Source organism: Parasteatoda tepidariorum, chromosome 2 (assembly GCF_982258835.1).
Source record: "Parasteatoda tepidariorum strain Cologne lab strain chromosome 2, Ptep-v5.0, whole genome shotgun sequence".
In the NCBI taxonomy this organism is placed as follows: domain Eukaryota; kingdom Metazoa; phylum Arthropoda; class Arachnida; order Araneae; family Theridiidae; genus Parasteatoda; species Parasteatoda tepidariorum.
The window spans coordinates 94,508,944-94,521,287 of record NC_141756.1 but is presented as its reverse complement, the minus strand read 5'-3'; the positions used below and the strand labels follow the sequence as shown (position 1 = coordinate 94,521,287).

The 12,344-nt window shown below is 30.1% G+C and overlaps 1 protein-coding gene across 1 annotated transcript in view; it reads left to right on the top strand.

Moving 5' to 3' along the window:
- Positions 1–12,097, top strand: part of IKKbeta (inhibitor of nuclear factor kappa B kinase subunit beta) — a 45,409-nt gene extending 33,312 nt beyond the window's left edge. Inside the window, exons 18-20 of the mRNA XM_071177858.2 lie at positions 1,686–1,887; positions 5,050–5,215; positions 8,140–12,097. Coding sequence (XP_071033959.2) covers positions 1,686–1,887; positions 5,050–5,215; positions 8,140–8,206 — 435 coding nt within the window. The 3' untranslated portion in view covers positions 8,207–12,097. The remainder of the gene's footprint in view (positions 1–1,685; positions 1,888–5,049; positions 5,216–8,139) is intronic.
- The last annotated feature ends 247 nt before the right edge of the window (positions 12,098–12,344 follow it).

Genomic DNA, 12,344 nt, shown 5'->3' with positions numbered 1-12,344 from the left:
ATATTTTTCAATAAGAACGAAACTTATTAATACATAAAACCTATTATTTCATAATGATTTTTTTTTAAATGGTGCCATTCAGTATTTGGCTAAATCACTGCTCGTCACATCCCTATTATTAACTGTTACTTTCATAAGTATCAGAATGTAAAAAATAGTGCGTGGAGTCCCTCCGCGCGGAAGAAGTGAAACTTCGTAATGTGGAAATGAAAGTAGGAAGGGGTAGAAATTGATTTTTAGTGAAATCAAATTGTTTCTTTAAGACAAACTTTATTAACATTGCTTACAATTCACAATTGATCGCATCTTTTAATTATCATTTTCGAGTGGAAAAATATCCAAATTATAACATTTACAATGGGATTATGATAACTAAAGTAAGATACGAAATGTTTGAGTTCTATTTTTTCAATATTTCTTGCAAAAACTGCATCAATGGTAGTTCCCCCTGTTGGACCATTCCTACCATTTATCATTTCCAATACAAATTTGTCTTTAAGGAAGGTTAAAATGTTTCAGGTAACGAGAAATTCACATTAAAATCTCCTGCAAGGATCACAGGCTGCTCGTTACTATGGTAGTGTTAAACTTTTAACGCAACCTTGTTGGAAGTCGCATTAGAAGTTTCACTTCATTAATCATGCATCATGTAAGGAATATTAACAAATTACTTCAGAGTTTAGCATATATGTTTATATATTAAACATTATTTAGCATATTAAACATGAAAATCTTTTTACTAATTTTAAATTTATAAAAGTTTATGTATTGTATTTTTTACAAAAAATTGTAAAGCCTTCACAAACTCTGCTTCGAAATCTTTTTTTATTCTGAGCTTAGGGTGCGATTTTCCTATAGTTGTATTTACTATTTAATTTTTTTCAACTTTTCATGAAATACTAACTTTCCTCCCTTGTCTTAAACCTCTTAACTCCGTGATGAACATAGAGCCTTTGCTGTCTCTCTCCATTGCACCCTGTTGGTGGCCAAACACTTTATTTCTCTGCATGTTTTCTTTGTTTTTAATTCATTCATAATAGTTCTGCATCTTGTCGTTTTAGATCTACCCCTCTTTTGTTTATCTTGGAGTTTCTAGTCCAGCCCCTATTTTGCTTTGAATTTTTCCTGTTTTCTGATAGTATGTCCAATCTATCGCCATTTGGGCTCACTAATTTGTAATTCTATTGGTTTTTGCTTACTGGGTTACAATATTTTGTGAAGTCATTTTATATTACGAATTCTTCTGATGCATTTGTTGCCTGTAACTTATTTGTATTTGCTTTCAAGTTGTACCAAGTTTCTGATCAATATAAAAGTACTGATTTAACATTTGAATTGAATATTCTTATTTTTGTTTCATTTACTTTTGTCCTGTAAACTTGAAATTAATTTTGAATGGTGAAATCACTACATGCTTTATTTAACCTGTTCACAATATCTTGATCTGTACCTGCTCTGTTATTTATAATTGTTTCTAGCTAGGTAAATCTGTTAACTTTTTCAGTTGAACAGTTTTTGAGATATATGTTATTATTCTGCTTTGGGTTAAATTTTAATATCTTTGAAATTATAATCTCCATTATAAAAATTCATAAACAAAAAAATAAATAAATTTTTGTTTTTGCTTCTTTTATGAAACTTTTATCTGAAAAGTAATGTCAAATACTTTATTTCTCTTTATCCAGTGCAATAAAATAAAACAATCTGATGGGGCCAAATCACCTTCTCCTATATGTGGCTCTCCTCAAATCAGACCTGAATCTAGTGATCAGGCTGTACTCAGACGATGTAGCCCAGATCCTGGTCAAACATATATGTTGGAAACTCGGAAACTAGCAAGCTTAAGTAACATCTCTCCTCCTGTTATCATTCCACCACCTAACCAAAGTGCGTATCACATGCTGTATTAAATAAGAAATTTTTTTTTTTTAATTTATAACAGAAACGGTAAATAGGATGCTGTACTGCAGGTGAAATCTTTCAAGGCAAAATCTATTCCACCTACATTAGTAATTTAAAATTTAATTTCTAGAAAAAGTGAGTTTAGTTAAACCCCAGAATAAACTATGAAATTTTAAAATATGTTTTAAATTATATTTTTTATAACAGAGAACAACTAGATAGCAGAAGAAATAATAGAAAACGATTAATATGATGCTGCACTGCAGATGAAATCTTTCAAAGCAAATTTCGTTCAACCTACATTAGTAATTTAAAATTTATGGTATAGAAAAATGTTAGTTCAGTTAAACCCCAGAATAAACTATGAAATTTTAAAATATGTTTTAAATTATATTTTTTATAACAAAAAACTAGATAGCAGAAGAAATAATAGAAAACGATTAATATGATGCTGCACTGCAGATGAAATCTTTCAAAGTGAAATTCGTTCAACCTACATTAGTAATTTGAAATTTATAGTATAGAAAAAGGTTAGTTCAGTTAAACCCCAGAATAAACTATGAAATTTCAAAATATACAAATAATTTTGAGGAAGAATGTCACAGCGGGGAAATAATCTATATATATATTGACAAAAAAAAACGCCTCATTACAACTCCCCGAATGGCAACGCTAGAAAATCGAACAAGAACCGCTAAAAATGTCACATGCCAAATCTAGCTGAGATGGCTCAACATATAGCGCTTTTAAAAGCGGAAACTGAAATAACCAGAGAGAGCATAATCTAGGCAGAAGTGAGTAGTCTTTGTCGATAGATCTCTATTTTAGTATTTTGTCGAAAGGGTTTCTTTTCACGAATTTATGTATTGCGAATTTATTTGACGATTTTTTATTTATATCACAAATTTATTTGTTTTACTAGAATTTATTTGTTTATGCAGGTTTTTCTATTGCAATTCACTTATTTCAATTTTTAATAGACTTATTTATAGCCACAATTTTAACCTTTTAAAGAGATATCAGTTTTAGAAATTTTATTTTAAGATTTTATACTATAGCACATTTCTAATAGGTTTAACGAGTTACATGTCATTTATTTGAATTCAAATTTATTTCAATGATTTAGTATTTACTAAAAAGATGTAATGTTTTTTTTTAAAAAAGTTGTTACAGTGGGTGATCGGTTAACGAACATAATCCGTTCCAAGACTATGTTCGCTATCCGAATTGTTCGTTAACTGATCATCGATTTACCATAGACTTCTATGTGAAATCGATTAATTCGTTCTGGAGACCCTAAAAATTAAATTTCAAGAAATGTATAATTTCTTAATAAGTTTTTTAAAAAATTATACATGCATATAGTCTTGCATATTAATCAATCCTTTTCATTTTATGCTTATGGGGCGGTCCAATGTCGATTGCTTTTCTCTCTTTTTCAGGATTTTCCGGAAGTAACTAATAGCATTGTCGTTGTAAAGATCCTCAAACCTACTGACATCAGCTTGGTTTGGGTGCCATTCTAAGACCATTGCTCTGACATCCTCCCATTTTTTCAAAATATCTTTAATGGCAGATGTCGGCATTGGTCCTCTTTCATCATTAGTACATCAAGAGTAGGAGACACATTTAGCTGTGTTTCTTGGTGTTCTTCATTCAAAATTTCTTGGAGTCCTTTCAGTGATCTTATTTCGTATGCAAAATGATGACAAATGTTTAATAAAAATTTTTTTCAGGCTGAGAAGTGTTCGTTAGAATTCGTTTTGTTCATTAACCGAATATGTTTTCGTTGTCCGAACACAAAAAATCTTTCTTGAAATTGTTCGTTATCCGAATATGTGTTCGTTATCCGAACACAAAAATCTTTCGTGAAAGTGTTCGTTAACCGATTTGTTCGTTAACCGATCAGTTCGTTAACCGATCACCCACTGTATATGGATTTGAATGATTGTTTTGAATTCTTAGAATTTTGTGCATTTGCAATGTACCTAAGTTAGTAGCTAGCGAAGCGAGCTTGGTTTGCGAAGCAAACCATATAAGATTGCGTAGCAATTTTGGGGGGTTGGCGAGCATTATCGAGCAGTGGGCGCAGCACACTAGTTCTGCCATAATTCGTTTGCTTTTTGGTTTTTTTAAGAAAATAAATTTTAAAGGAATTTTTTTTTAAATTTCATTGCCTATTCTTGAGTTACCTGAACTTAATTTTTTTTCTCTCCATAATTTACATTTTAAGTTACTTATGAAAGTGAAACATAACTTACCATAACTGGTTTCTTCTGCAATATAGCATCTTCTTAAGAATATAGGAAAGATATAATTCTTGTACTAATGTCTTGTGAAAAACATTAACTTTTTCTTCTGGCTCTAGTTGAAACATTTTCCTACAGATGGTGCTGTAAATATATTTTTCTAATTGCTTCTTAATGTAGAGAAAATTTGTTCCCCAGTTACCATACATGGTTGATGGTGAACATTTTAAAAACATTGAAAAGATATTGTAAATTTCACATTTATGGGTGTACTGCTTGCAAAGTTATCCATTGAATTTTATTTAAACTAAAAATAGGACATTTAAAAGGAAAGATATGTCTTGTCATATCTTTTTATTTTAAACTTAAAGGCCCTTTTAAAGCAGAAAAGGGATTATTTTTTCTTCATGTCAACTTGCAAAGAGTTACTTAATTGTGTTCTAATTATTTAAACAATTAATTAATGGTTTTAATTATTTTTTGTTTCCTTTAAACTATCTAACTTTTGTTCAATGAAGTTACCAAATTTTAAATTGTAGGTATTTTTTAAATCTGAATTTTGTAAAATATTAAATTTGTTAACTAGATTCAATATAGCACTCATAAATAAAAAAAAAACATTTAGTTAATTTTTAAATAAAGAAATAATGTGAAAATTCTCTGTAGGGGAACTTGGGAGGAAAAAAAATCCCTTTTCTGTCTGAAGAAGAATCCTAATTGTTTTTCTCTTATAAACTTTTACAAATTGTCAGTCATTTGTCTGATACTTTCTCCATTAACTTTTAAATCGTTGCATAAGTAATAATTTTTTGTCGGTCATTTTTTGAGCTTGATATTTCTTTACATTATTTATTCAAAACTTAAATTTTTCTCTGAATTTAATATATCTTTATATTAGGATCTCTCAGTCGATGTTCTACTCATTCCAAAGAAGACAGTAGTATTCAAAGGCTAAGCCAAAGCTCTATGTCCATTAGTGGATCTATGCCCTTGTCATTTATTTTAGATGAGACATCTAAAGACAACCAAAGAGTAAAACAAGAAAACCAAGAATTAGTTGAAAAGTAAGATATATACAGTCAATTCGCTATAACTCGAAGTACGATAACTCGAATATTACTATAACTCGATTTTTTTATGAGGTCCCGACCTTTTTATCTTCAATTTCATGTTAATTATTCTCGATTACTCGAATTTTACTCCCTTTAACTCGATTTTTTTTTGGATCTTTTCAAGCAAGAAAAGAAACCTAGGAGCTGATATCTTGCCCCCTCCTTTGCAACACACACACAATGTCTTTCACACTATTCATGGAGAAGCTAAAGCTGTCCCTCTTGAAGTATGTAAACAGTGGTTAAATGAAACGTTACCAAATTTACTTCAAGGATACAGTTAAAATGATGTTTTCAATATGATGAAATGGGTTTATTTTTTAAATGTCTTCCAAATAAGACTGTGATGTTTAAGGATGAAAACTGCTCAGGGGGTAAAATGAGCAAGGAACGTTTGACTGTACTAGTTGAAAGAAATGCCTCTGGGACAGAGAAATTGCCCTTACTTGTTATCGAAAATACCGAAATTCCCGATGTTTCTCTTGTGATACTCTTTATGTATAAATGCACAGCGCATAGTGATCTACCTAATTTGAAAGCAGTAAATTTGCAGTTTCTCCCGCCAAACACAACAGCAAATTGCAGCCGATGGACCAGAGTATTATAAAGTGCTTCAAACAGTCTTATCGTAAATGGCTTGTCAGAAAAATAATCTTAAATATTGTAAGCATTTAGAGGATTTGTAATTAATAAGCATTAATTAAATAATCTGACAATATTTTGAAAGTCCAAAACCGAAACTAACGGTAAGTCGAACTTCCGATATGTCGAAGTTTTTTGTCAGTCCTATCAGATTCGAGTTATCGCGAATTCACTGTATATATATATATATTTCTATGTAACTATGTGTTACTCGAGTAGTTTCATATTAGTTAAAATTTGGGTCAATAAATAAATCTTTCGCAAAAAATTTTAATCATTCAAATGGTCCCTTCACAATATTTTTGGTCAGTAAAATGGACCATTGACGATATATTTTACTGCAACAAAAAGATCTTTAAAGTGAACCCTTTATAAAATTCTTCTGAAAACAGGATTGATGATATTTTTAATTCATAGTCAGTAAAACTCCTTCAAGGACATCTTTTTTGTAATTTTTTTTCTCACAAAATTTTTACTTTATTATCACATGTTCACGAAAACAGGACACTTGTCGAACAAACCTGATGGTATGGTAATTTTGGATTCAGGAAAATAAGTAGATTTTAATTTTACAAAAATATATAGGCAGGTCACTAGTTCTTTGTGAATTTTCACAAACTCAGCACTGTATTTTTCAAAATTCCCAAAATTATAACAACTATTTTTTTTTCTTTACAATTTTACGAAACAGACCTTTCACAAAAAGTCTAAAATAAAGCCTGCTATATATGAAAAATCATATTTTTTTCTTAATTGGCATATTTTTCTCTTCATTTGCGTTAATTGGCATACTTTTTCATTTAAGTTTTTTGCTCTCCCATTTGTAATATTAAAATTGGAAATAAATACTGTAAAACTTCTAGGAAAGACCATCTTTATTTACGACCACTTTTTTGGCAGGCGTGAAAATTTTTCCCATAGACTTAGTGTTGAAGAAAACCTTTTGGAGAGACCATTAAAACCTTTGCCAGCGACTGAGCAAACATCTACACCAAATGCAGGGTTAAATAAAAAAAAATACAAAAGAATATCAAAGCAAAAAATTTAACATAACAAATAAGTAGATCAAAAGGGATTCAAAATATTTTCAAACAATATCCTTATGTCTTTTATTAATGTTATTCTGATGATAACCAGAAATATAAGAAAACTAAATCTTACTATGTGATTTCTCCAACTAATAAAAATGCGTCACTTTTGACAATAGAAATCTGTGTTAGGAACTTCTGTTTTTATGTTACATATAGATTTATATATTGTGTTCATTTAAGTAACACAATTTCTGATTTAATAATATTCCCATTTCTAATTGGCTGGTTTGTGCATTCAAAGTGCAAGACTTCCGTATTGTACATAATTTCATTGGATCCTACAACACCATCATTCCATTTTTATATGTACAGTAGGGAACCGATTATCTGGAACGATCGGGACCATCGCTATTCAGGACAACTGATTTTTCCGGTTTTCTGAATCGCTACAAAAAGCCGTTTTTTTTATTGTTAAACCCAATTAAAAAAAATTATATTTGGAAATAATCTTAAAAAGAAGAAAAAACGAAGTAATACACTAATGATTATTTCCAAAATGATAGTAAGGTAAACATCTTTCCAAAAGGAAAGAAAAATCCTAAAATCTTATGAGGGAAAAAAATTTTTTTTTAAAAATGGCGGGAAAATTTATCGAATTTTGTTCCGGTTTTTTGGTTTTCCGGATAACGGGTTCTATACTGTAGTAAGAAATGTAACGCACAATGCAGAACTGTTCATTCCAACAATTGAAACAGTACAAGAATAGCTTTTTGTAAAAACTTAGAAAATATTTTGCTTTTCTTATCTTTTTTTAATATTATGTTTATGTTCTTACCATTACAAATATAGTTTTTTTTTTTTTTTCATTAAACTTTCTTGAAAATTTATTAACAGGACAGAAGCTCTTTCTGCATTGAGCAATTGAATGAAAAATCATTGTTTAGAGTTTCTATAAATAGTTTAATGTTTGGATCTTGTCTCACTGAGAAAAGTTAATAAAAGTGTCTTCCCGTTCCAAGATTTTCAATTATAAAATATTTTAAGCGAAGCATATTTTTTAAAATATTTCTAACTAAGTAGATATCCCTTTATAAATTTTTAGACGAAAATAAATTATCAGAATTATTCACTAATATGGGTTAAATTATTTACTATTAGCTAGTGTAAGATTGTTTACTTATTTTTTTTTCAACTCTGTTTTAGATTTCAATCTATGATGGAGCTTTTACTGAGTTACAAAGATTCTGATGCAACCGAGACACTAAAATAATAACGGGAACTTTACTTTTGTGTATTGAACTAGAAGTTGTGAATCAATAATTTAGTACTTTATGTCAAGTCAAAACATTCTAAGCATATTTTATATTTGTTACTTTATAATTCCAATTCTCTTTATTATGAGTTTAATTGTTATTTGATCTCTTAATTTTCTTGATAATTGATATCTATATTGTGTATATATTCCATGTTTTTAGAATGATTCTCAAGAGAATGCTGTACTGTGGTAAGAGCTTTTAATGCAAATTTTGTTTTACAGTTTTCTTCTATACTCTGTAATCTTGCCATAATTTGTTTGCTTTTGATGTTTAGAAGGAAAAATCAAACATTTACAACTTCATGGTTTTCTCTAGATTGCCCGAACTCCCTTTTACTATACTTGAAATTTTAAATTACTACTGCAGTATAGAGTCCTTCTAAGGGCTAGTGGAATTATTTTTAAAGTTTTAACAACTAGTTGACAGTTGATTATTGCGTAGATATTTCATTATCTTTAGATGTTATTAAATGTACATTCTCAGGATAGTGCCTTTTTGCTATTGTTTGTTCAAAAATATCTGTTGCAGCAACTGTGTCAATTGTAAGTACCTGAAGTTGATATGAGTTATTAATCCACATTGCCGTTTTTATTGTTATTGGTACTGAAAAAATTTAAAAATACAAATGATTGTAATAAATGTGGTGATTTTTCTGTATAATATTGTTAAAATTTATGCCAGTTCTGAATTGAGTCTAATTAAAATTTTGTCTTGGGGGCTCAGAGGCCCCCATCAGGGGGGAAGGTGGGTGCACGATGAGCCCACTTGAAGCTTGGGGGGAATTTTTGTACTAAATAAAACGAATAGTTTTGGGGGGGAATTTAGAATTGCCCAAAAATGTGCCCAACGAGGGCCGGGATAGCCTGGTTGGTAGGGCGCTGGGCCCATATCCAAGAGGTCGTGGGTTCGATCCTCGCCTGCCGAAGACTCCCCGTGTAGTAAATGGTGACTGATGCACGTTAAATCTGTCAAGTCTCAAAGTCCTCCATGTTCCCACAACAAATCAATACCTCTGGGGGTACTGATCCAGGAGTTTCCTTGTCTTCTGGATTGGTTCAAAATTACAAGGCTACGGAGTTGAACGTAAGTAGTCGTAAACCCATGAAATTGGGTCGGCTGTGCAACGACAGTTATAAAATAAAATAAAAAGAGCTTGGGGGGATGGGGGCCACTGTGTGGGCTTTTCTATAAATTTCCTCATCATCACATCAAATAATAACTGTGGAATGCTACTGTAATCAACTAATTAAACAGATTTTGGTCAATAGTAAATGTTTTCGCTCAACTTCAGCCTTTCGGACAAATTCAGCCTTTGGTGACTTTTTGAAGAATAATTTGAATAGCAAAAAGGACAGATTCCTCATTTCGTGGATAAAGTCAAAAACTTCTTCTGAAGATAAACCACACAGTTTATAAAAAAGTAAATCTTCAAGGGGTGACAAATCAGAAGAATTTTTCAAAATTTTTAATATTTATGTTGAACTATGGTAAACGGTAGAGTACTAAACGGAAATGGGAGTAAAGTGTTAAACTAGTAAACGGGAGTAAAGTGTTAAACTTGGAAGAATAGTGAAGGGGTAAATATGTGTGTAAAACTTTTTGAATTGTTTATCTAGTTTCTCATAGTAAAGATGTTGCTTGTATGAAATCTTTTTCTCTTATTCATAAGTGCTTTGTATATTGTAAATATGTTAGCTTTTACGAGTCCTTAGTTTTCAGATCATTCTGCATTTTAACTGTGAAAGCCATATATATATATTTTAATAACCTTCATCAATATATTTTTGAATATGCAAGGAAAAAAATTGAGTGAAAAAAAGAACAGAAATATTAGTTGTGTTTCTTAAAAGAAGATATGGGGAAAAAAGTGGCTATAAATTTCCAAGATTCCTGTTAGCTCTTTAAAATATGTGAATTGCCTATCTATTTAATATGTTTTGAAATAACCTCCATTAGTTTTCTTCTTTTGTTATCTTTTTCAAACATGTTTCTGTTCCCTTGTTGGTGAAACCCCTTAGTGTTCTTATTGCAATGTGTTTGCTTTGTACTTTCTCATTTGTGTTCAGGCACTGATGAAGGTTCTTGTTTATAGAACCAAAATTATAGTATGTTCTGTCAGGGTGTGTAGCGGTTTTAAAAAGTGTTTAAAGATGCTGATATTCGATTTTCGTTTTTTAAAAACCCTTATGTTTATTCCCACTGTTTTGCTTTATTTGAAATTTGGGTCTGAAACATTTACAGCCAAGTACAAAAGCAGATTAAGTTAGGACTTCAAAACATATTGAATGGTAACATGTTAATGGTATGTAATTTATACATGTTAAAGTTGACCTGGAAATTACTAGCTGCTCCTTGTAGAATGCCATCTTTATACCAAACGAGAGAATAGAATGAAAATTCACGAAGGATATAAGGTAATAATATGTTGTAAGAGCTTGTTAAAGTTGTCCTGGAAATTTACTAGCTACACCTTGTAAAATGCCATCTTTATACCAAACTAGAGAATAGAAGGAAAACTCACGAAATGTATAAAGTAATAATATGTTGTAAGAGCTTGTTTTTGCAAGGATTTTATATTACTGTTATGCTGGCATAACATCAAAGTCATATAATTATGTCATGTTTGTTATTATACTGTCTTTTTCAAGAGCTTTTACTAAGATTTTATGAGTTCCTACTTTTGGAATTACAAAAACTGTAAATAACAATTCCCATGAGTCTGTGCACTGAATTAATTTAATTTAAATATAGATTAAGAATGTAATGTTATTGGTCAAAAATTATATTGTAAAAATATTTGTGACTTGTTTTATTAGTGACAGTATTGTTTTTTCTTAATAAAACAATTTATACACTTACAAAGACTGAAATTTTGGATGTCCTAAGCTGGTTTTGTGTGTTACAGTATTTACTGTCCGAAAGAGAATGAAAGTATTCAAGACTTTTGATTCTAAAAAGAGTTGAAATATTTTGAATTAATAATATAACCACTATGCATACCATCAATTGCCCATTTTTTGCATGTACAATTTTATGTCAAAAATATACGATTAAAAAAAAGTTTATTTATTTTTAAACAATAATTCTGAAATGCATTAAATTTAACTATTAAAAATTTGATCATGACTAACAAAGTCTGCTAACCATTTTGATGCCTAAAATTTAACTACTTAAAATTTAATCATAGTTTTAACAAAAATTTGATCATGATTAACAAAGTCTGCTGACCATTTTGATGCCTAAAATTTAACTACTTAAAATATAATCATAGTTTTAAAAAATTTGATCATGTCTAACAAAGTCTGCTAACCATTTTGATGGGTAAAATTTTTTATTGCTGCTGCATTGAAAATCCTAAAGATTAGAAATTGGAAGGGAGTTTCCATGGATAGTAGGTGCTGGCGTTTGTCAGCTGTTGACGCAGTCAGGCCTGTAAGGGGCTGCATTGAATGAAAATACTGCTCTCGTAAAGTAAACATACTGTTTATCTTTAACTTTCAATTCCTACAATTTATGCCTTAAGAATAACAAAGTTCTCATTTAAGAAACTATGCAATTCTTGCAAAGCTTATAGCCTTTTTTTTTCCTTCCTTAAATTATAGTTTAAAACGCGTGACATTGAAATGTTGAATTAAATTTACAAGGAAGCATTTTTATAGCATGCTTAACTGAATGATTCATCGAATATTCCATTTTTATGTATCATTATTCTATGAATTGTTACCAAAAGTTAACTAATGTCTTTGTATGGATGTTTAATAGTAGTCTTTTGTTATTTAATTGTAGTCTTTTGTTATTTGTATGTTTTATTATGGTGCTCAAATAAATTTCTTTATGAAAATGAATTAGTTTCATTTATTGAATGTCTAGTTGTACAGTACTACCAGGTAATCCATAATTTGTATTATTTGTATTTACATTACTTTGTACGCCATGTATTAAAATCTTGTTTGTTCTAAGTAGGGGAGAGTGGGGTCAATTGTAACAGGGTACGATTGTAACAGGGCAAAAATTTCGAGTGTCGGGTTCTAGATTTGGTTCCTAGGTGGCGCACAAGGTGTATTTAATAAATCTACATGTACACCCCTGATG